Here is a 25,521-nt window from a genome sequence, read left to right as displayed (position 1 = left end):
CTCTCTAATTTGACTGAGTAAGATAGGAGAGGAAGAGGACAGCAAAATGTTTGACAAATGTTTTCCACTCAATGAAAAAGTACAGTGCAATGCTGTATTATAACTTGATGAGCTGAAGATATGCACGGTGGTGAAGAGCGACTGAGCTCCTCCTCTGTACTTTACTGGACTTTGATTCAAGTTGTTGATTAGAGAGCAACAATAATTGTACCCTGACCAAAGACGAGAGAGACAGGAAAAGAACTTTGATAACTAAGTCAAAGTCAAACAACAGACCACACACACACACACATGCATAGAAACTAACGGTCACATAGTTGCCACAGCACTGATTATGTTTTCTCTCTCTCTCTCTCTCTCTGCAGTATGACTCATGAGCTTCAGGAACATGACTGTGAGTCACAGCCTCCACCACAAAATTGCAAGGAAGAGTGGACCCATTTAAAACCATAACAATCAACGCTCACTAAGTCACTGTGCCTAAGGTTTTCATTTTAGAATAATGTGTGTCTCGAACAATTAAATAAAAATAGACAAAAGTAATTATACACACAGACACAACAGAAACCTGCAATTTAAAAGTCTGCAGATACACAAGCGGAGAGAGAGCAAAAGAGAGAGCGGAAAAAAAATCAGCATTTAACTGAAAACATGCACATCACTGCAGGCAGCTAAGTCTTTCATGGAGCACGCTACAACAGTAATCTCACATTTGGTTTTCATCTTTAGAAAAGTCATAAAAATTATGAGCGATACAGCATATGACAGACGTGCAAAGTCAAACAAAGAGTTACAAGAGAACACCTGAAAAAAAAATTGACAAAAGATTTCTCTCCAGGGAAAAGTCTTAAACTTTCCCCTCGTTTTATTGTCGTAAAAGCAGCTCTAAAAGTTTTCTCAGAGTCTGGGCTAAAATGTATCAAACTAATTGCAGCTTTTGCTTGGAAAGGATTAACAAAACTGCATTTGTATGACTATATTGTTACAGAGTGATTGAGTTTACATAGCAAATGTTTTAACTTTTCCTCAGCTTACAAAACTTCAACAGACAAGAAAAAACAAATGAAGATATAAATACGTTTTTGCTTTTTATGACTGCTGCGTGACAGGGATCGTTTTATTATATTGTAGCTGCACATATTCACCACTGTCTGCAGTGGCGTCAGACAAGCTTGAGTTTACACCAACAATGAATTTACTGTGATAAATTATGCTAATTTTAGCATTTTACAAAATGCTTCCTGATTGCATACATAGCCTACACTGTGAATATCAGACTACAAGATGTTGTAGATATGAAAGATGATTCGTAGCAGACTCCCTCACAACTGGTATGAATAATCACAAGTTGTTTGTTGATCATTTTCTAAGCAACAAAACATAAACGCAGTTTTTCTAAGTGAAAAAAAAAGAGTTAGAGGATACGAGGGGGGAACAAGAAAGAGGAGTGGCTGAAGATGAAAGAGTATTATGGAGGAAGGGATGGTGGGTGTGGTGCTGTATAAAGCATCCTTTGCATCCATTTTCCCGTCACTGCAGCTCCTCCAAGACTGACTTCAACTCTCATCTCCTTGTATCCCACCTTTGGTGAGTAGAAAATCTAAATAATCTCATTTGGTTTCATTTACTTAAAACTTACTTATAAAGTGTTATTATAGAACTTTGTTGTGATGGGAAATCATTTTGAATGCAACAAGTTTCATGTCAGTTTAGTCATTTTTATTCTAAAATAGCATAAAGTCTTCACAAACCGCAAACTTACCAATGTCTGTGCATATTTTAAACAAACAACTTCTCTTTCTCACTCGTGAAACTTGGAGTTCTGCAGCAGATAATGCTCATTATATAAACATCAGCCTCAAATGACCTTTAAGGAATGCATTGCACATTGAAAAGTTGGCACCGACCAGTGACTCTTTTACTTGCAACCGAATGAAACGTATGAACAGTTATTTAGTGTGGCAACTCTTTTGCGCTCTCTTCCTCCAAAATTCTCATTTGTTTACGGACCCACCAATGCCACCGTTTCCTTAGTCTACCACACCCCACTGTGGGAGCAGCACCATCTGAGTCAGAATGCAAGCAGGCATCTGGTCTGAGATTATCTACTGGGACTTTTCAAGCCATGGCTTGCTCCTTTACCTAGTTCATCACAGTTACCTGGAGAGATTCAGCGGTTGCCATAACAATGCACTGTGTCACTGTGTTAGAGACCAGTGACATAGGGAAATATGAGTACCTGGGTCCCAGTGGAAACCCAGCGTTTATTTATATCCAGCAGCATGGAAAATCCAGAGGAAAACACACAGGCAAAAACAAAAGCAATGATGTCACCCACTGTTTGATACGAATGAATGAAACAAGTATGCATTCCTTGAGGTATATATTTTGTTACGTAATGCACATATTTTGGCTCTGTGATTATAGAGCACGATTGAACCCGTATGTCCACTGCAGCAGAACAGACAAAGTAAAGCAAACTTTTAACCAGAGGCCAGTGTTCCAAAGAAAAAAATGAAAAATCAAAAGAATGTATAACTGAGTAAATTTGTGCCACTTCAACCACACAGGCCCTGCACTCCTCTTCCTTCGTTTCCTCCTCCTGCAACTGCCCCCTCTAGCTGTGGATATAAACTATAAACCCCTTGTTAGCGTTTCAAATTTCACCACAATGTCACATGATGATGTTAACAGATCTAGACTCGGCCTCTAGATGGAGTCATAGCGCCTTTAAATGAGAGAGTCATCCTGAAGCAACACCTTCAGTTCTTCCGCCCTGAGGATGTATACAAAGTTCTGAGTCCCTGTTATCACAGTATGAAAGTTGTAAAGAAATTCAATACAGGAACATCAGGAAAAATCCCATGTGTCACTATTTAACTATTTTTTGTTTGTTTTTCCTGTCCTCCTGAAGCAACCATGTCTAACATAACTAACATCCAGACGGCTATGGGCCTCCTCATCACCACCTTTGATAAATACTCCGGCAAAGAGGGTGATGCTCACACCCTGAACAAGGCCGAGCTGAAAGAGCTGCTCACTAATGAATTGGGAGCGTTGCTGGGGGTGAGCGACCTTTGACCTCTCTCTGTATCAGTCCTGCAGATGTGTGAATACACTGATGTACATGCAAAATTTTGAATATGTAGACACAAAAATTGCAGTAAGGTTTTTTTGCATCTTAGTCCAGTGATAATTGCTGAACACTTGAAACACAACTCACGTCAAAACCAACTAACATGTCTGCTAATTATTTTCTTACCTACAGAAAGCCAGTGACAAGGCAGCGGTTGACCGCATCTTCAATGACCTGGACAGGAACAAGGACAACAGTGTGGACTTCACTGAGTTTGTCACCCTGGTGGCCACCCTCACTGTGATGTGCCATGAGCATTTCACCGGCAAGAAATAGGGAGCCCAGCGCCACCACCAACACAGAGAGGGTGATGGTCTCCTGTGATGGAGAAGAGTGTCTTTTAAAGGAAATTAACATTTACTACTGTTCAGAGGCATGAACAAAAATATATATGTTGTTATGCAAAATGAAATAAACTTTTTTTTGGTTTTTTGAAACACTTGAGCTGTGCAATTTGTGTGTTACTGCATGAGACAACACTGGACAGCTACATGTCAGCAGCGTAATCTGAGTAGATTAAGGTTAATATTATATTTGTCCAAAACACATACAATATTTCTTTTTATTCACACTAGACTTCATACCTGAACTCTCTCTAGAAAGTAACAATACAATACTTAATGTTATGGCAGGAGAACATTCACTAAAGTTCTGTGTTTAAAGCAAGGCTAATCTGAAACAAGAAATGACTCAATCTCCTCTTTGTCCATTCTGCTTCTTTAACCCTTATAGGAGGTTAAAGTACTCACTGGCCAGTGGGTCCCATTGTTTCTAATGCATGCTGGACCTGCTGGCGGGTAACCCTCATGACCTGTTGGGGGGGGGGGGTCCTCAGGGTTGATCAAAAATATGCAGGGGACCCCAAAAAGGTTGAGAACCACTGATTTAGACGGTGGTTATGGCCCTATAGTACGACCTACACAATATTAAAGGGATAGTTCAACATTTTGGCAAATTGGCCCATTGCCATAATTTCTATAGGTCATAGCAGTAGGTTCGTTACCTTTAATTGTAGGTGTAAGCTATTTTTAGTACAGCGGAGCGCAGCAGCAGGCTGCTCAGAGCTATGCTATGGAGGCTAAGGGAATTTCTTGGTTTCCCTCATCAAACTCATCAAATACAAAATCCCAAAACTCCACAGCGCTTTTGTAGACAAGTTGTGAGCTGCACAACCACCACGCTATGAGATAATGACGGAACGATACGAAACGGAGCCGTTTTCGAGGTAAATTCATACAAAACCGCTGATGCGCGTTGCGTTCAGGGACAGTTTTTCAGCAAGCAGTCTCCGTATTTACCCTGTATTTACCTCGAAAACGGCTCCGTTTCGTATCGTTCCGTCATTATCTCATAGCGTGGTGGTTGTGCAGGTCACAACTTGTCTACAAAAGCGCTGTGGAGTTTTGGGATGTTGAATTTGATGAGTTTAATGAGGGAAACCAAGAAATTCCATTAGCCTCCATAGCGTAGCTCTGAGCAGCCAGCTGCTGCGCTCCGCCGTAGGAAAATAGCTTACACCTACAATTAAAGGTAATGAACCTACTGCTATGACTATAGTGATTATGGCAATGGGCCAATTTGCCAAAATGTTGAACTATCCCTTTAAGAGCAAAAGGAATGAAAAAAAATCCATTCTCACCCCTGTCAGCTATTGCTTGACTGTACCGATTTGAAATTTAGAAGAAAAAAAAAATCAATTTCACTTTCACCTAAGAACCTGCTCTTCAAGGTTCAAGTTACGTTATTCAGAGTTACCCAACTCAAACCTCAATGGTATCAGTAGGCTACTAATCAAAATTAGTACTGGTAAACAGCTTGTGAAAAAAGCTACTTGGCAAACTGGGGAGTGGCCTGGCCGGGGTGACAGGGGCCACCCCTGAAAACTCTTTGGCCACCCCTGTGGTCACCCCAAATCTGATAGGTAGTTAGTTTGCTGTCACACCCTCCCCTACACACATACAAGTCACTGCAGCTATGCTCCGCTCCGCACAGACAACCTCTCTATCAATCACTCAAGTTTGACGCCCCCTTCAATACCGGTTCCTCATGTTGGTTTGTAATTAGCCTACATACTGTACAGTCAGTATCAGTATCAGTCAGAATTTCTGGTAAACTTGATTCGTAACAGATGCTGTGCTTTTGTTTTGACCAGACAGGGCTCCTGACCGGTGTCACGTCTCTCACTGCAGCGACGCTGGTTGGGTTTTTTTTTTTTTTAGTTCGTCTTCATTAAAGCAGAAGTAAGCGATCCGGTCGTTTTGGCTAACTTCTTGTCAGCCGATGGAGTTAGCAGTCCCCGCCCTCGTCCCTACGTCACCACATTCACGCACATCCCTTGGCTGCACACACAGAGAGGACCGCCCCTTTATGCCGTTCTCTCTCCTCATTGGATAAAGGTTGTAGGATACAAGGAAAGTATTCTCCTCGGCTTACAGCAGAGCGACTGACAGACCCGTGTTTCGGACCAAACACTCTATATAAGTGATTGCTGACGGAAGATATAACTATTTAAGACTTATATTAACACAAACGCTTACTTCTGCTTTAAAGTAAATAAAGATCTAAGAAAACGGCTACAGATAATACAGATAATGGTGTACTCGCTCTCCCCATGGCCACCATCTGTGTCACCTGTAGGCACCATCTTGTGATTAAATAAAAACTGGCAAATTGGCAAAGATCTAACCAAAAAAAAAAAATCAAATTCCAGTATCTCCAACAAATGATATCTAAGATAAATAATAACATAAACTAAGCATGTTAAGAACAACAAATATTTCAGTTTTTTCCTATAGTTTATCTTTTGTTCACAGATAAACTTTTTAATAAGGCCTATCTTTAAGTATTAAGCTTTGATTAGATTTTTTGGTTTGTTCTGTTGCCTGGATTGCTGTGTTTTTATTTAACCACAAGATATGGGGCCTAAATTAGTAAAGAAAACACATGTAACAATACAGGTGACACAAATAATGAGCTGATTACTGATGAATGTTATTCTATAGGATGAGTTAAGAGCAGTTTAATTTTGCTACCCTGATCTAACTTGTGAAGAGATGAGGGCTTTAATCCCCTACAAGGCTCTTAGAAAATGTGTACCCTATCCAGAACATAATTACTGATTAAAAATAGACATGTTAAAATAACTAGAGATTCCTGAGAACTGTGAAAAAAATCAAGATTTTTCTTTTTACCAGCATAAACACCTTTTTGGGGGGGGGCAATTACGAGACAGGAAATCATGGAGGAGAGAGAAGGGGATGTGACATGCAGCAAAGGACTGCAGCCGCATTCGAACCACGGTTGGCTACGTATGGCATTAAACTTCGCTATACCATGGCCACCCCACACTAGCTTTGTGTCCCATCTTGGCCAGTAAAAATATTGTCTGCCATATTTGCCACTCTGCAGTGGCAAATATCCTGGATACGCCACTGGCTGGAGCAGATGGTGAAAATGTCTTCTCTATTCTTGGTGGGGTTCTAACTGAGCAAGTGAAGAGTGAATGTCATCACTCTAGCATGTTTTTGATTGGAGAAAGTTGTAGAACTTTGTTGCGATGGGAAATCCTTTTGAATGCAACAAGTTTCATGTCATTTTAGTCACATAATTAATTTGTGTGAAATTACAAAATAGCATATTTTAAACTAATGACTTCTCTTTGGCGCTTGTGATGAAACTTGCGGTTTTACAGCAGATAATGCTCATTATATAAACATCAGAAATGCAGAAACGCAATGCAATTCAAAAGTTGGCACCGACCGGTGACTAGTTTACCAGTTGCAACCAAATGAAATGTATTAACCGTTATTGAAAAAGAAAAGAAAAGTTCACTCAACCACACCCTGAACTACTCTTCCTTCGTTTCCTCCTCCTGCAACTGCCCCCTCTAGCTGTGGATATAAACTATAAACCCCTTGTTAGCGTTTCAAATTTCACCACAATGTCACATGATGATGTTAACGGGTCTAGACTCGGCCTCTAGATGGAGTCATAGCGCCTTTAAATGAGAGAGTCATCCTGAAGCAACACCTTTAGTTTATCCCTTGAGGGATGTATATGAAAAATCCTGAGTCCCTGTCATCACAGTATGAAGGTTTTAATGAAAATCAATACAGGAACATCAGGAAAAATCCCGTGTGTCACTATTTAACTCTTTTTAATTTTTTTCCTGTCCTCCTGACACAGCCACCATCATGTCTAACGTTGAGACGGCAATCGACATCCTCATCAAAACCTTTCGTAAATATTCCGGCAAACAGGGTGATCCTCGCACCATGAACAAGGCCGAGCTGAAAAGCTGCTCACTAACGAATTTGAAGGTTTGCTGGGGGTGAGCAACCTTTGACCTCTCTCTGTATCAGTCCTGCAGACGTGTGAATACACTGATGTACATGCAGAGTTTTTTTTATATATATATATATAGACACAAATATTGCAGTAAGGTTTTTTGCATCTAAGTCCAGTGATGATTGCTGAACACAACCACAACTCACGTCAAAACCAACTAACATGTCTGCTAATTATTTTCTTACCTACAGAAAGTCAAAGACAAGGCAGAAGTTGACGGCATCTTCAAGGACCTGGACGAAAACGGGGACAAATGTGTGGACTTCTGTGAGTTTCTCGCTGCGGTGGCCCGCCTCGCTGTGTTTGGAGAAATATTTTACTAGCAACAAGGAATAGGGAGCCCAGCGCCACCACCAACACAGAGAGGGTGATGGTCTCCTGTGATGGAGAAGAGTGTCTTTTAAAGGAAATTAACATTTACTACTGTTCAGAGGCATGAACAAAGATGTTATGCAAAATGAAATAAACTCTTTTTTGTTTTTTGAAACACATGAGCTGTGCATTTCTTCCATGTTCTGGTTACTTGTTTGCAACAGGAGAATTGCCACCAATACTCTATGAAAAATTATGCGTCTTCAGGCAATAGCAACCTGCAAGTTTTCATGTGAATCAAACACGGAGCCAATCTATCTCTGACTGATTTAAATTTTTGCATGATTGCTCATTCAGATGACATGAGCTACAAAGATATCAGTGTTTGGCATCAGGTTTTAACTGTGTCACAAGGCAGACTGCCATTACATTCAGCTCCTATAGATAAATCATAGTTTTTGAAAGAGTGGCTGCTCAGTTTGTGGAAAAGATGAGCTATGACTCTCAGGGCAGTTACATAACTGTCTGTACTGCAGACCTTTTTTAGAAAACGGTGGGATTCAAAAGTCTGTGACCACACTAACAGTCTCTAATATTTCCATGCCAACCTGGCAATAATCAGCAAATTTGAGGATTGTAAAGCATTTAAAAACACAATAAGTCATATTGTGTAAAATAAATGAGGATTATTTATGATTCTGCACAATGGTTTTAGGTGAGCAAACAAAATTGTGCAAACCTGGAACAAGTCAGCTCCCTTCGCACTGAGCACTAGACGTCATTTCAACGTCTTGGCTATGTCGTAGCTCCCATGTAGTCCATACCATAGCCTATCTGGCTAAATGTAGACTACTTTTATCCCAAGCTGTTAAAATCATAAAAAAAACAATAATAATAATAAAATAATAAAATAAAAATCACAAAACAACTGTAAATATCTAGGATGTGTAAGTGAAGTCCATGCTAAAATAATTTGTTTTGCCATTTCTGGATTATTCTCAATCTGCCAAACTATGTCAGGGCTAGATATAGTCCACTTTTAGGCAGATTGCTTGGTTTAAAAGTGGACTATAGATAGAGCCCAATTTCAGTCACTTTTCCTTGGCATGGTAGTGAGTAGAACATTGGTGAATTATCGATTTTGGGTGAAGTATCCCTTTAACTTCTTACAAGTTATCCCTTACTCCTTGCCATGTGCAATTTCCCGTCTAATAGAAGTTTACAAGACATCTAGGTCAGTTAGACGTTTACTATTCTTTCACTTTTGAACCAAATTTGCACTTATTTCAAATTGCCATCTAAGTTTAAGTTTGGTTCAAAAGTGAAAACCATCTAAACCATCTAAAGTCATTTCAATTGATATGTTTAAATATATATGTCAAAATGATGTTGATGAAAAAATGTGAGGTCAAATTCAGACAGTTACTAGGCTACTCTTTGCTTTTGAACCAAATTTAAACTTATTTTAGCCTAGACGGCTATGTAACATTTAGACTGCTTTTAGATTGGAAATTGCTTAGTGGGTTGTGCACAAGGTCAGATTTCCTCTGGTTGTATCCCTTCCAGTATGTGCTCAGATGACAACCAGGTGGCTTCACCTGTTATAAATAAGTCTGTGCCTCAAGTTTCAAGCAGATCACAGCTTACTAGTGGGAAAAAAAGGACCTCAGAACAAAGTGAAAGTGTCAGAGGACTCAAATTGTTATTCTGAGCTCTCAGTGTCTGAACATGACTTCACCGAAGGTTTCTAAAGAAGCACTGCATGGAGCTCTAAGATTGTAAAAAAACAGTTATAGCTAAAGCACAATCAGGAAGATAAATGCATCAAATGTGAAGCAGTAAAGCAACTTCAACACTAAAACATTTTTTTAATGGTAAAAGGCCAAAGAAGAGAAGAGATCTTGTACTGTAGTAGTTTCAGAGCATGAGGGGCAGTTTCTAAAGCAAGGCTGAGAAATACCAGCATAACTGATATCTTAAAAAGTAATATTTACTGACATGTGACACTTTTAGCTGCAACAGAGGGGCGTTTGTATAAGGAAATGATATTACAGAGTATCACGCTGTGATGCCAATATTAAAGTTGTTTTCTTTTACCACATGCGGCACATTAACTACACTCTGACCAAGGTTAAGTACTGCTTTATTCTTCAGAGACATGCTCTACTCTCATGTTTTGTATCTCTGTGGCAAGGGAATTGTAGGCTGCTGCAGCAGTATGATGAGCCCAAACATATATCAAAACCTTGCAGGAACGACTACACCTGAGGACTGAGTAGGGCCAAGGAGTTCTTGCTTTTGTGGACTGTCCTCTATAGTGCAGCGGACCTCTACACAATTGTACACTTATGGGACACCTGGAGAGACAACGCTGAAGCTCATTTGGAATATTATTGAATCATGCTGGGATAACTTGGGTCAATATTTTCTGTACAAAGTATAGTGGTGTTTATGTCAGCTTGATCTAAAAATCACTTTGATTAAATTATTTGGAATGAAAAAAAAATAGTAGGCTATACACATAAGCAGCCTGCCCAGTATTCCCATTAAGATGGCCTGCTCTCCCTGCTTTTCCCATATATGGCCAATAATCTGACTTAATCAGTTTTGTTGATTGAACAATTCCTTTCCATTTCCATGTTTTCCCATATTCCATGTTGTAAATTATAATTTGGGGTTTTTTTCCTCAGTGGATGTGAGGGTTAGGGCAGAGGTCAGAGGATGTTGTTATGACGCTGTGTAAAGCCCAAACTGTTTGTAAAAAAAAGAAAGAAAAAAAGGGCTAGGCTATATAACCTTGCCTTGTATGTAGCCTAATGATCTAGTATTATATTTGAAACAAGTTTAACTAATATAATGTAGGCTAATACAGAATAGGCTAATACTCTTATTTTTACTTCCTGTTTGTAGAAGCACTGAGTTATAATAACTGTTAGAAGTTGATTGTAGATAAGAATGCGTTGATCAAATCAATCAAACCAATAAACCTGTTACTCACGTTTAGTCACGTTCACAGATTAAATAGGCTACGTAACGTTAAAGTGATGAGGACGTTTTTATTTGAGAAGATGAGGAGGAGAGGAGAGCGGTGAAAACAACAACAGAGCAGTTTCGGTGGTGACGCCGCCAGCGGGAGGTCACGTTGCGTGGCCGTGTCTTGTGACGCTTCCTAGGGGCGGGTTAACTTATCAACAACACACAGAGTCGGTCTGTGGAGCCAAACGGTACCGACGAGAGACAGACAGAGAGCCCGAGTGTTGTTTTGAATTTTTGCTAGAAGACACCACCGACCGACCGACCGACAGCCAGGCAGGAGAGAGAGGAGAGGAGAGAGGGGGGGTAGCCAGGGTCTGTGGATAAGATGGCGGATGTAGGAGGCGATGAAACTCGGTCGGCTCTCCCTTCGGCATCCCGTAACGGCCCGGCGGCGGTGGTGGTCGGTTCTCCGGCGGGCCAGACCGCGGCCATAGTCACGTCAGGTCCCCGGGTGGTGAGGATCGTCAAGTCCGAGTCCGGCTACGGCTTCAACGTCCGCGGTCAAGTCAGTGAAGGCGGACAGCTGCGGAGCATCAACGGTGAACTGTATGCCCCTCTTCAGCATGTCAGCGCCGTTTTGCCCGAGGGTGCGGCGGACCGCGCTGGGATAGCGAAGGGTGACCGAATCCTGGAAGTGTAAGTCGGCTTCTGCTGCTATGGTGATGCCGCTGCCGCTGCTGCTGCTGCTGAGTTAGCAACCGAAGCTGCCGTTAGTTAGCAACCGAAGCTGCCGTTAGTTAGCCTGTTAGCTGTCGAGTTTAGCCCAGTTTTGAATGTGTGTGTGCATGTGTTAACATTAACATTAGCCCTCCGCAGGGGTATAACGCTACGTCACTTGTGTGTTATGACGACAGAAGTAGCCGTTTACACTAGTTACCGAGTTATTTATCTAGTTTGTGACCGTTTTGTTATAATATAATCCGTGAGAGCTTCGCCAAGCTAATGCTAGCCAGTTAACGAGAAGGCTAACCACCACCACCTTACATAAGTTAGACAACAGCCTGTGCATGTTGATTAGCTTCAGCTAGCTGGCGAGCCAGGTAGCTGACGTCTTGTTTAGACATTTGACTGCTTCAGCATCGTAGTGAGGATGGATTTGAATGGCAGCTTTGTTGACATTGATTGCATTGTCATATGTTTACTAGTCAGGATGTGTATTTTTTTTTTAGCCACTGCCCGAGGACAGTGGATGGCAGTGTTGTCACTCAAATTCAGCATCATACGGTGTGTGTCCGTCTCGTCTTAGGAGATAAACCTCTTGGCAGGCTAGCCCGATCAGCCATGCTGTATACATGGGTCAATTTCAAGAACCGTCTCTTGTTTTTCGTCCTTTATCTCTATCTGTGTCATTGATTGCGATACGCATTGCTGGATCATGGAGTAATCTTGTAAACCGTGTTTGCTTCCCCAACCTGAGACTTTGATGTCATGCTAAGAAAAGTCAGGGGGAGAAATGAGCTGTCAGTCTTTCCCCAGATATATGTTTTTTTGTATGATGAACGTGTAACAGATAAATCATCTCTCCACCGAGGCACTGGTCCTGGTAGAGCTCTAACTAACAAGGGATTAAACCTAATTTTCTCCTCCACAATGGTTGTAAGATATGTGCCTATGAATAAGGCCTCAATATTGCAAAGTCTGCATGGAGTAAAATGGTAAAGTCAAATAACTATGTGTCAAATCTGAATCTGAGCTGTGAAAACATGCAAATGTATTTCTGCAACCATAGGTGAAGCTTTGAATAAAGCAGAAGAGAAACAGAAAACAAGGAACAACAATCCTACTTCTAGTTTCTTCTTAGTTTCATCCAGGCTGTGTATACTCAGTTTAAAGCTCTAAATCACTCGCTGGTCACATGACAAGGCCGGTTCTTATCATGTGACTTATTAACCAGCTTGACTATTTTGCAAAAACTCACAAGAATCATCCGGTTAAGTACTGGCATATGTCAGCATTTCAACCAGGAAAGGGAACAGTCTACTTTGCGAGTGAACACATAATGTTTCATGTAAAGTGAAAGTAATGTTTTGAGGCTCTGAAAGGCCTGATCTGAGAACTGCATGGCCATTTATCACTGAGCCTGACAACTGGGTCTGTTTTTGAAAGAAAAATTCATTTTTACAATTCAAATTTTGATCATTTTTAAAAATGTGATGGCTGATAAGATAGTTATATATTTTATTCAGTGAAAGTACCCAAGTTCATATTAATAGTTTGCTATTTTTTACATATTCACTACATTAATTCGAAGGGAAAATGTAATGTATTATTTTGCCCTATGTTAGTGCTAATGTTTCTTAATGTTGTCTTGGCCGATCATTTCTACCAACCCCCTTTGTTGCTGACCAGTAACTGAGACACCTCCGGATGATGATTGGATCACAGATTCACAGTTGAGACCAAAAACACCTCCCTTTATCTCACTTCAGACTCCAAAGTTAGCTTTTAAGTTCAGCAGCTCAGAGGAATGCTGTCATGACGTCAGCCTCTACTCTCATAAATACAAACCAGCTCTTCTCATCTCCTTTTGTTTATGTAGCTGTTCACTGCCCACTCTTTTCCCATTTGTCTCTCTTCTCTCTATGATACCACACAAATCTACATTTATAATCGGTAATTGAGACGTGGCATGTAGTAGTGGACAGACCTACGCTTGTGGTCTTGCTTACTCCCTCCTTTCATGTGTCTATCCCGCTGTTACTCATTGGAAGATTAGCAGAGACACCTGATGCTGGTGCCATCTGGCCTCAGCAAAGCCAGGACAGGAGGTGTTTCACAGCATGAAAGGAAAGGGAGACATAAGAGCTGACCTGGATAGCCAGCACTCCCAACATTGTGTTTATCAATGGAGGACAAAAATATCAGATGCTATCACATTAAAATAGGACATTGTACAAGAAAGATTGTGTAATTACATCTGACAGAGTGATCTGGTGTCATTGTTATTATTAGGGATGCACCAATGCGTATCGTTGCCAATATTGTCTATCAGTTAGATTCATTAAGTCACAGCAGGCCAACCACTGAGGTTTTAGTGGAAGAGCCTGGCTTCACTTTGCCTCATATCAAACTAATTACTCTGTGGATTTAAATGTGGAGAAACAAGGGCACCAGTATCAGGTCAATATTTGATAGTGGGAGAAGATACCCAAAGTTGAAATGTCGTTACACATACTATATTATATTTGTCAATTTGTAGCACAGATTTCACACAATGTTAGCAGCATGGTAAATGTCCAGTCAAGCTCTGAATGCTTGATTTGTTCTTGGTATTTAGAGAGTCACATCATCGGCCTTGTTGAAACAAAATAATAATCACAAAAAAAAAAAAAAACAGTGGAGGGAAAGGTTTTAAAACTCTGAGCTCACTTTCCTCTCTTCATCCCTCTGTTACTTTCACTTTCTTCCAGTAACGGGGTGAGCGTGGAAGGTGCCACTCATAAGCAGGTGGTGGACCTGATCCGTGCGGGGGAGAAGGAGCTGGTTCTGGCTGTGCTCTCTGTCCCACCTCAGGAGGCTGAAGGACTGGAAGGAGGAGGAGAGGACGTCCAGCCCAACTATGACTACAGTGACAAGCAGGCTGTCCCCATTTCAATCCCCACATATAAACATGTCGAGCAGCACTCGGAGAGGTTTGTGGTGAGTGGTGTTCTGACACATTACCGTACGTTTTTCATTTCTGAAACGCTACTCTGTGGCTGCTATACATGTAGATCATGTACACCTCTAGGAAACTGGACATCCTCTAATGCCTTTCTGTTTTTCTTTCAATGGCTGTAGGTGTATAATGTGTACATGTCAGGTAGGCAGCTGTGCTCAAAGCGCTACCGGGAGTTTGCCATCCTACACCAGAACCTAAAGCGGGAGTTTTCCAACTTCAACTTCCCAAAGCTTCCCGGGAAATGGCCTTTCTCCCTCTCTGAGCAGCAGCTGGACGCTCGCCGTCGAGGCCTGGAGGAGTATCTTGAGCGAGGTAGGCTGATTTGAAAGCAGGTGAAGCCCATACAGGCCGACCTTTGATATTCTGTGGACTGACTGGATGAGTTACATATTTTAAAATGCTTTGTTGTTCAATAGTACATTTTCAATACCTAATAAGTGAAGGCATAAATGTCACCAGTGAGCCAATAAGCATGCAGCATGCTTGGACAAAGAGCTAAAAAGAGGCAGAGTCAATATCAAAGTCAAAGTATTGTTATCAGTATGGATATGGACTTTTTTTTTTTTGGACTGATGCATGGAAAATACTGTCAATCTAAATAAATATCCCCCACCCCCACAACCTTTTCTCTCCACTGTTGTGTGTGTTTGCAGTTTGCTCCGTGCGGGTGATCGGAGAGTGCGACATCATGCAGGAGTTTCTGTCTGAATCAGATGAGGTACGCATCTCATCCACACTGCTGTGCTGATGTTGACTGCACCAGATATAGATGTATCTATTTCCGCATGATTTTTTGATTCCAAGCTTTTGAAAGTTGTACTTTGAAGTGGGGAAAGTTCTTCAGCAAAATCTTGCAAACCTCTTCACCTGTGTGCAACTTGCACAGAACTGCAGCACAGTATGCTTTTTATTACACAATCGGATGCGCCTTTTCCCAGTTCGATCAGCTCAGGCTACCATTTCAGAAATGCTAATAAGTGTTATGAGGGAGGTTATGAGGGACATGAGCCTAGGATCTTAAAGGGTCTCATGAATTTGGGAAAATATTAATTGAACCCCCTTAGTCTAATTTCATCAGCTTGTGGCAGTTGATTTCTTCACTTGAGGGTAGCTAGCAGCTCTGTCTGTTAGTCTGGAAATGATTGCATAATAACAGTTAATAACAGAAAGAAATGCAGCACTACTGATTAAATTTCACCGGGTTAATCCAGCTCTACAGCTGTTGACATAATGTTTTGCTTCGCTGTCCAGAATTACAATGGAGTGACGGATGTGGAACTGCGTATAGCCCTGCCAGACAAGACCACCATCTCTGTCAGAGTCCGCAAGAACAGCACAACAGACCAGGTGTACCAGGTGAGACCACATGATGGGATGACATTTCTTTAACATCTGCAGTGGGCTTGTCATTGACTTTTTATCTCAAATTATGACACTGATAAGTTGAATAGCGAGTACTGGTAAATACATGATATGCCATAGGAATATGCAGTAACATGCAGTTATCAACGCATGCAGCATGTCAAACGTGTCAAAGAAATTCTCACACAAAGTTTTTCTCACATAACTGACTGTGTAATCCTCCTCCCGTAGGCATTAGTGATAAAGGTTGGAATGGACAGTATTATGGCGAGCTACTTTGCCCTTTTTGAAGTCATCAACCACTCCTTTGGTAAGAACGCTGTGTGTTTGACATTTATGATGACATAGTATATCACAGGGAAATTTCACAAGCATTATTACATACTGTCAGGTGTTTGGTTTAACAGCTCTCTCTGGACTGACTTCATCACATGATCACTAGTTTTCTAAAGAGCGAGCTGTATCATTCAACCACTGAGATAAATTCAGTGGGCCAGTTTTGGACTACTACAAATTTGGGTTTCTTCGCGCTGCAGACTGTAATGAATTTTTTTTAATGACTGAGTAGACATCCCCAGCATCATCCCTGTCTTTCTCTCTATTTTTTTGCAGTACGGAAGCTGGCACCTAATGAGTTTCCACACAAGCTTTATGTGCAGAACTACACATCGGCAGTGCCGGGGACTTGCTTGGCGCTCCGCAAATGGTTGTTCAGCTTCCAAGAGGAGGAGTTGCTCCGAGACAACCCGCTGGCGCTGCACTACTGCTTTCACCAGGTAATAGCAATAGCAGTAAGCAGTAATTGAATCCCATTTGCTGTGAACTTAAAGGAACTCGGCACAATTTCCCCCCCCAAGAGTTTATAAACCTCCTTCTGGGTTCAAATGTGTTGGTGTTACATTAAGCTGGTCTCAAAACCTTCTAGTTCTCTGTCTAGTTCATTTTCCTTCTGGTTAGAAATCTGCTTTTACTGTGGCATATGAATATTTCCACAGTCAGTGTAGACATATACCTGTTATAGAATAAATACTATTGGCTATTGGCTATTTTATCCAGCCAACACAATGTATAGTATCGTATCTCATGTCTCCAAAATTAATTAGAGCATTGATTTAAAAGTTGTTTTCTATAAGACCACATTCCCAGCATGCTTTAACATCACAACAAGCAAAACATGCCTCAGTGGTAGTTAATTACACAATTTAAATGTTTAAGTGTGACAGTCATGACCACAGAGGTTTAACCTCACCAGCATGTTCTAACTAAAAACAAAACATTAAAATACTATCTGGATGTCTTACAAATAGCAACCCAGAGAAGTATGATATTCTACAAGCCAGTGAAACTCACTTTTTTTTTTCACGGCATAGTGTAAGCATGAACTGGGAAAAAAAATAATCCTCTCACTAAAAATAGCCAGAGCAGGAACAGGAGCCTACAGGCTGTCCGCTGACAAATAAAGGTCATTACCTGAAGCATTACAGGTATGTGAAGTTCAGCAGTGACCCATTAAAGCAATTTCTGCTATTAAACGTCAGCACATCTCACTGCTGGCACTCCTGACAAACATGAAAACATACCTGAGTGTTTTTTTTGGGGGGGGGGGGGACCACCAGGGGTTAGTGGAAGCAAATCTGTAAGCCATGAGGTTGAAATATCCCATTGAATAAACACAACAGTCACCAAGCAGCATAGACATTCATTAGGTATTATGATCGTAGCCACCCGATGAGTGTCCAACATTAACTCTCTATTAGCTCTGTTTTTGGTCTCCACCGACTGAGTGAGATATCTGCCTGTTGAGCTGCTAAACGCTCCAAATACAGTACCATGTTCACCAGGTGTTTGCTAACTGTCTGGTCTGGTGCTGAGAAGATGACGAAGGCTTCAGTTTTATATGTTCATACTTTTTTCACTAAATAGGTGAAAGTTTCTGCACTAGCATAATGACATCAGGAGAGCGAGGAGGGTGAACTAGAGCGGCGAAGTTGGGGACTGGAAAAGTAAACAATGAATGAGCTGCAGATACTTAATTGAGACATTGTCATGTGATGTATTGTCATCAGTTAAAGCTGCTTTAAAATGTACACATGAGGTTATTGTTGTAAATGTTTGACCCCAGGACATCTTCTCACTAAATGTTTTCATGGATAACCATTTTTTGTTTACTGACCTCAAATGATAAATGCTGTTGTATCTCATCATGCCATCTTAAACCTTCACCACCCTCCCCCCTGTGTGTCTAGGCACTGGATGATGTGAAGAAGGGATTCATAAAAACGGAGGACAAATCCTACCAGCTGCAGAAACTGGCAGAGCAGCGCAAGATGGCCACGGTCAGTCCCACAAACCAGTCTTTGTTCAGGGAGGGGATGGGGATGACTGCCTTTTTTTTTTGCCTTCTGACCAGAGCCATCACCAAAACATTACCAAACATAAATGGAGAGAAAATTCAGGAACCTTTTCACATGGCCCTGGATGGCATAAACAGGAGTCATTGACTTCTTATTGATGTTGGTGGAACATTAACTGGAAGTAGCACGTGAGAGGGCTTCTGTGTGAAAATTCAAACTACATTCAAAACCATATAACCAACCAGCACACCGTTTCCAAGCTTTTAGAGATGAACTGTAGATGAATGAGTACAAAGGCGACGCTCATTTACATGTACGTCAGTGAGTTGATGTTGGTGAAGGCCAAATTTGCAGGAAAGAGTCTGAATTTGCATGAAAAAGATGCAGAACTGTGAATGTAATGATGCCACAGTGTGGTGGAATAAAAGGAATGATTATTACTCATAGCTGTGCATCCAAATTTATGTATTCAAACTCTGATTGAAACAGAATATTGATGCTTTCATTATTGTGTTTAACTAAACTGTTAAACATAAAAAAAAAGTTTCCACAGCGTCACAATTGCCTTTTTGTACACTGAAACATAACACAGGTTTCTACTGAACATATTTGAAGGCCCCTGAGGACAAAGCAAATACAACAGGGAAAACATAAACATGATGGGTAAACACTCCTAATCCAGAAATACAACAAACAGTAAAACACATGCAACACGACTTTCTACTAGAAGCTGAATTGGTCCAAGATGCAAAGGGAAATGTTTCTTGATTCAGAATAACAGCAGCAATACACATATTATTTCCTGCAAGTTAAACTTCATGTACCTAACCTAACATTTTATGAAGTTTTGATAAGTTTTCTGAGCAGAAATTACCCATTTAGATATTGAATGCAGTGAATTTATCCAAACAGTGGCAGTTTGGAGATGTGAGGAGCCCCCTGCCAGTAATTTATCACTTCTCAAACGTTTGTTACAGTCAGTTTGTCTGAAGGAAAACATGGATATATACAGTTAATCAAGAACATGTTTTATTGTGTGTATTTCAGTTCTTCAAATATATCACCAGATTTCAATAAAATTAATATATACAGTATAACTGGCAATTGACATCGGCAGTTGTAAGTATTTTCAAAATACATGACAGATTGGATGAAGTGTATAATTTGTGCATAATTTTCTACACCCACTATCAATCCATAAAGGAGCTTTTTATGTCATCTGTAGCGTTGCTCTTTTGTCCAGATGGAGCCCATCTCTCCAGCTAGTGTACTGCAGGTGCAACCTCCATTACATCAGTTCGTGTTTTTGTTGTTTTTCTAGCGCCAGTAATGTTTGTGTGTTCACTCTTGTATGTGCTGTGTCTTCAGGGGCCACCATAAATAGGCTGTAATTAGTGAAACATTGTGTTTGAGAGTAAGTGGGAACTCAGATCAGTGCCCAAGCTGCATGTTAACTGAGTAATTGGACCTTCATCTTAACCTTGTTATTAAGTCGCTGATGTGTGTGTGTGTGCTGTGTAATATCTGTCCATCAGTACCTGAGCCTGTTGCGGACATGTGAGGGTTACAACGAGGTGGCGTTCCCCCACTGCTCCTGCGACTCCAGGAGGAAGGGACACGTCATCACGGCCATCAGCATCCATCACTTCAAGCTGCACGCGTGCACCGAGGACGGCACACTGGAGGTCAGTGTTTGTCCATGCTAGTTAAGTGTAAAAACAAAGTGCAAGGAGAGGATGTAACACGTTAGCCAGCACTATTTAGAAAAAAAATATGGATAGTCTTACATGTTTCATCTTTCACCGATGTAGTGAAGTAAAACTATTCCTAATATTCTCATTTTGCCCAAATACTCGGTAGCGAATCAAACTGGTGTTAAGCTGAACATTAATATTATGCATGCGCGAGACTCACCTCCTGTCAACTCTCCCTCAGAATCAGGTGATAGCTTTCGAGTGGGCAGAGATGCAGCGCTGGGACACCGACGAGGAGGGGATGGCCTTCTGCTTCGAATACGCCAGAGGGGAGAAGAAACCTCGCTGGGTCAAGATCTTCACTCCATATGTGAGTGTGCTGCTCACACCTCCACAGCTGTGGGACATGTTTGTCAGGCATTTTCCTCTGATTGTACATTAATGTGTTTTATTTTGAATTGGCCATTTTAGGCAGTTGTTTGTTAAATGAATCAATGGTCAACAGTTTTCTTCAGTAGGAAGAAGAATTAGGAAACTGATTAAATACAGAAACATAACTTCTCTGTGTGACTGTGCAGGCCGACTGTGGTGCATTGGTGGTCTGAATTACAATTCTGCTTGCTTTTGTCTCCCAGTTTAACTACATGCACGAGTGCTTTGAGCGAGTCTTTTGTGAGCTGAAGTGGAGGAAACAGGTAAAGACCACTCCTTTCCTCTTTCATTCTGGGAAGCACATATCTCCATGCCAAGTCTGAACTTCTAAACTTAGCTTATTATTGCTTCTTTTCTTTTTTTTCTTTTTCTTTTTTTTTTTTAGAAATCAAAATACAGTAAGCAGCAGTTTTTTTTACAGGCTCTTGTTTAAAATTATACATTTTGTATTTATCTTTGCTGTCAGGTTGAGGAAGAGGCATCTGACAAAGACAACAAAAACTGCAGTAACAATGGTAAGTAGCAAGTAGTTTAATTCAGTGTCTTTTTTATGTTATTTCTCTGTAATACGATCACACATATATATATATATATATATATATATATATATATATATATATATATATATATATATATATATATATATATATATATATATATATATACATATACATAACTGATAAAGCACCATTCATATAACAAAAGCGCTGACACTGAAGGGCAAGAGGCTAGATTTTATTTAGGGCAAATGATAAAGAAATAAGTATTCAGAGTGGAGCTGAGTGGAGCTTTGAGAGACGGCACCCATCATGCACCATGAATTATGCAAAAATTCCCTGTCTGGCAAAAAGTAAAAGGGCAAGGGCAGGGAGATTTCAAGTGTACTGTATGCTGTCTTTTTCACTCCTGTGTTAAAGGCAAAAATATATCTAAACGCTTTACGACATTATAAGTAACTTAATTCAAAGCATTAAATTACACCCGACCCAAGGAGGAGTGGGAGGGTGCATTCAGATATGCTTGTAGTGTTTCATCTCTTTGCTGCGCCTCCAATTGCTTCATAAAGGACTGAACAAAGTGAAGGCGAAACTGCAGCAGAGAAATTTTTATAGACAATTCAGCTGAGCTTTACAATGCACTTAAAACGTTTGGGAGAGTAAATTCTCCTCAAGTGGTATCAGGTTGCTGGGAGAGAGGACATGTGGATTTGTGAACACAGTGACAAAAGTATTCAGAGTAGCTGCATGTAGAGACATGTGACTCGGTGGCAGAGCCCCATCTGAGGGAAGTTGCCTAACGTCAGATGGAACAGGACGAGCAGAGCAAGTATGTGGACAAGCAACTGCGAGGCAGGAGGAACAGGAACAGAGAGAGGTCATGAGGAGCTGAGGACGGAGAAGCTCAGAAGGTTGAGGTTGAGTCAGAAACCTCCAGACACAAGGCGAGGCGTCAGCGTGCTGCCGAGGGACAGTAGAAACACATAGAAGCGCCGCAGTGGCTGAGACACACTGACATCTGTGTTGTGTTGTGGCAATATTTTCATAAGTCGCATGATGTTCAATAAAAAAAAAAAAAAGCCCATCATTGAGAGTTGTTCCGCCTGAACCGTCCCTCTGTTTCAGAGTTTCTGCCTCCTCTCGAGACACAGCAGAAGGGATGGCGCCACCTAGGGGGGGAGATTGCAACCTCCTAAAACCATCGGTCATCACTCGAACTAGAACTGGTCCACTTGCATCATCACAGCCACCCCCCTCTCTGAGAGCGCCCATCAACAAACACAGAACTGAGTGACAGACTGAGGCGGCTCCACGCCCCCGAAAAAACAAACTGGAAGTGACCAATTTGGGAAATTGGACTTGTCACACTTAAACCAAACCCAGGGATTCACACAGTAAGGAAAGCAATGAAGGAAAATCAACAAAAGCCAACGTTCATGTCATTTACTTAGATCTCCATAGTGTGTCTGTTGTTCTCCTCCATACATCCGCCCTGCGATGTGGGCGGGACTCGAGCAAATTCTCATCGCTGGTTGAGGTGTAAAACACATATCTACAGTGTGTGTGTGTGTGTGTGTGTGACTGGTCAGAGTTGCCACAGCGCTGCAGCACCGTTTGCAGAAAAGGGAGCACCCTGATGAAAAAGCCACTTACAGGAGGGAGCTGACCTGATCTGGGCCAGGACATCTGTGACGGTCGGGTCTCGCGAAAACACGATCGACTCAGTCCGAAGCCCACAGCGTGGCCCCTCGTCTGCTGACGGACGACGATGACGACGGAGATGAAATACGAAGGGAGGGATGCAGGGGAAAGTGGGGGGTTGGCGGGGCGATTCACTTCTTTCAGTTTGTGATTAAGAAAGAAAAGCAAAATCATGCTTCACACTGATGCTGGACATTAACACTGAAATGATGTTTTCTATCCGAGGTCAGCGTTCTGTCTTTGTTGGAAAACCACAGGCAGCCAAAATGTAACTAACTGAAAACAGACCGGAGGAGACATGTTCATGATTATATGTATGTTTAACAATCTTACTTCTGATAAAATATAGATTAATATAAGACCTAATAATAATTGGTTTCTTGATGTAACACAATGAAACACTAACTGAAATGCATTCAGGCTGCTTTTTACTAATCTCCATTTACCACAATGTCTTCTGTTCTAACCCACTACTTCAGAACGACGTCTGCTGGCAGTCGACCAGTCAGTGTTCAGTGTTTTATTGTGGTGATTTTGCAGAGTTTGGGAGCTGAAAGGACGACGCTTTCTCCCTCTCAGCTCCGTGCAGGAATGATCTCTTGAAACAAAGGGTTGACGGGCCAAAGTTTCGATGCATATTATTGAAACGTCACGCAATGAATCTGATCGACACAGATTCTGAATAGTAGGACAGGACAGGAGACTTTTGATTGTGTCTGTTGAGCCGAGCTGCAGTTTCCTGAGCAGACAGCAGGGGGCAGCAGAGTGTAAGACACTTTTAGTTCTCGATTTTTGAAGAAAAAAAAAATCTTCTCAGAGCCTCTTAAAAGAGTGATCCCTTGGGCTCAGTAACTCACCCAAAAGTATCCCTCCTCTGCAGTTTGTCCATTAACCACGTCAGGAGGACAGATGGTGTGTGTGTGTGTGTTGTACAGAGTGTAGATGGTGCATGAAGTTGTGACTGCAGCCACAGCCATCAGCACACAGAGCAATGCAGACAGCTGTCTGCCTCCTAATGCACCTACATTGATACAGTATTAGTTGCGTGTGTTTGCACTCAACATGATGGTGTGAAACACAGATTTGTTTAGTTTTGAATCAGCATTTCAGTTGTTTTCATACAACGCTGACAGGTTTACGTGTGTTTTTTGTTTTTCTCGTCTAAACGGAGACGGTGTGTGTTAATGAACTGACTCCACCTGAATGAGATAGTTTTGTGTTTCCCACTAAGGGCTAGAAGTTTATCTCAGCCGATTCATTACTGACTCGTTCTTGTCTTTCTCTTTCTGTCTGGCAGAAACCAAAAACCAGAAACTGAGGGTGATGTTTCTTTCCTGTTAACTGACTTTTAGAGCAGGTTCAACATTACGATTTGTTCTCTCTCTTTTTTTTTTTTTACATTTACATTTGAGTGTAGCTTACGTTTCAATACTAACGTGTATTTCATGACTAGGTTTAGTCATAATTTGCTTTCAGTCAGCAGCGTGTGCAGATGCACCAAGTTTGTGTGTGTCCTCCATGTTTATCATTGACATTGCTGATAAGCTTTTAGGCTCTGATTGGACGTGTCTGATGAGCTGTCGGTGTGAGAGCCGGCAAATGAAGATGGGGGTTTTTGTATCTGTATGACAGCGGAGACACCAGACAGATGGAGACAAATGGGAGGCGTCTCCTATTGTCTAGCTAACATTCACAACCACTCACACACCTGATTCCCCTGCTACTCTGTGTTAGTGGTTTGACAAAATTGTTAAGTGCAACAACACAAGCTATATTGTGTTTTGTTTTTTCCGAAGTGTTGCCTCCGAGGACAGGCATTAGTTACACAGCAGCCGATAGCAATACCAACCACACTGTAGTAGCATGCTGTGTGTTTTATACAGCAGAGATAGCTGGAATGAGAGAGAAAACTGCAATGTGCAGACTGCTGGATGGTCACTTTGACAGCTGAAGTAATAGCCAATTTAGAGATGGATGACAAAAGAATTAAAGCTGTTCAACCATGATGTTTTTTTTTCTTTTATAAGCTGTAGAGGGAGAGGCGGATAGAGGTGGTGTGATTGTGTGTTTGCCTCTCCGTCCTCTGCTCTTACTCTCTCCAGGTTGGTCTCCCATCATCACAGGGGGATACGGTTGCCGTGGCAGCACCACGTTGGCTCAGCACGCTCAGTGCAGCCTCTGTTCCTTTTATTCCTGTCAGCCAACTGTCTCACTCCTCCCAATAATGTATTCAAAGCAGTGTTTTTTACTGTTTGATGTTTGTTCTGTGTCCCCGTGGCTTGTGCTGCTGTGAATAAGCTTTTAGAAAAAGCTGCATTTTTTTTATTATTATTATTACATTTCTGTGTTTCGGTTCGTCTCATCTGCGCCAGGTGCCATCTGTCCGTCAGTCTCAAGCGGGTGTGCATACTGTCAGTTGTCGTAAGTTTCGGTCATCGCTGAGGTAAATGTCATAGTAACAGTGTTTAGGCGAAAGCAGGGAGATGACAGGAATGTTAAGAAGCACGTCTTTGTACGGTCGGCCTGTGCTTGATAGTTTTTGTCCGTCGGTGTGCACTGTGCTGTGGGCCACCTGTGTTTGTGTTTGAGATGCTGGGCAGCCTCGGCCTGTAAGTGAATGATTATTTACAAAAAGGATTGAATTTTACACAGGACTTAAGAGATGAAAAGGAATATTGGATGGCTACAACAAACGTGAAGGCAATAGGCTAAAAAGATTGGAAAAAAATCATGTGTGGACTTCACATGAAAGTCAGAAAGTTTGTGTTCGTCCAAACCGCCCCTGGAATGCTCATGTAAATGATGCAGTTGCTATGGTAACACATCGGTTACCCGAGTCCCGCGTGCCAAATCAGCACCGATTTCCATAAAACCTTTCAGTGGCTGATATCGTATAAGATCTTTTGTTGTTTCAGATTCGACAGAGTTGCACAGGGCTCAGGCTCGGAGCGTTTGAAGTGGCGTCTGTCAGGAAGCTCAGTCTTTTTTC

At 41.5% G+C, this 25,521-nt stretch overlaps 2 protein-coding genes across 2 annotated transcripts; both read left to right on the top strand.

The window, feature by feature from the left end:
- Positions 1–1,506: 1,506 nt before the first annotated feature.
- Positions 1,507–3,564, top strand: LOC310993503 (ictacalcin-like). Its single transcript, XM_083981866.1, has 3 exons — positions 1,507–1,587; positions 2,915–3,066; positions 3,269–3,564. Exons 2-3 carry the CDS (start codon positions 2,920–2,922, stop codon positions 3,410–3,412), a joined length of 291 nt encoding a protein of 96 aa, XP_083837992.1. The 5' UTR covers positions 1,507–1,587; positions 2,915–2,919; the 3' UTR covers positions 3,413–3,564.
- A 7,391-nt stretch (positions 3,565–10,955) lies between these two features.
- On the top strand, positions 10,956–22,225 carry snx27a (sorting nexin 27a). Its single transcript, XM_083982067.1, has 13 exons — positions 10,956–11,467; positions 14,242–14,470; positions 14,612–14,804; positions 15,146–15,210; positions 15,744–15,848; positions 16,086–16,164; positions 16,467–16,630; positions 18,101–18,190; positions 19,744–19,893; positions 20,144–20,272; positions 20,538–20,597; positions 20,801–20,849; positions 21,957–22,225. The coding sequence occupies exons 1-13, from the start codon at positions 11,157–11,159 to the stop codon at positions 22,025–22,027; spliced, it is 1,695 nt and encodes a 564-aa protein (XP_083838193.1). The 5' UTR covers positions 10,956–11,156; the 3' UTR covers positions 22,028–22,225.
- The last annotated feature ends 3,296 nt before the right edge of the window (positions 22,226–25,521 follow it).

Source organism: Trachurus trachurus, assembly GCF_905171665.1.
Source record: "Trachurus trachurus genome assembly, chromosome: 11".
Taxonomy (NCBI): Eukaryota; Metazoa; Chordata; class Actinopteri; order Carangiformes; family Carangidae; genus Trachurus; species Trachurus trachurus.
Note: the sequence above shows the minus strand (reverse complement) of the source record. Positions and strands in the feature narration are given on the sequence as shown.

Coding starts and splice junctions, on each gene's coding strand:
- snx27a (XM_083982067.1), top strand. CDS start 11,157: ATGGCGGATGTAGGAGGCGATGAAACTCGGTCGGCTCTCCCTTCGGCA. Junction 16,165..16,466: donor AGTCATCAACCACTCCTTTG/GTAAGAACGCTG, acceptor ATTTTTTTGCAG/TACGGAAGCTGGCACCTAAT. Junction 16,631..18,100: donor TGCACTACTGCTTTCACCAG/GTAATAGCAATA, acceptor CTGTGTGTCTAG/GCACTGGATGATGTGAAGAA.
- LOC310993503 (XM_083981866.1), top strand. CDS start 2,920: ATGTCTAACATAACTAACATCCAGACGGCTATGGGCCTCCTCATCACC. Junction 3,067..3,268: donor AATTGGGAGCGTTGCTGGGG/GTGAGCGACCTT, acceptor TCTTACCTACAG/AAAGCCAGTGACAAGGCAGC.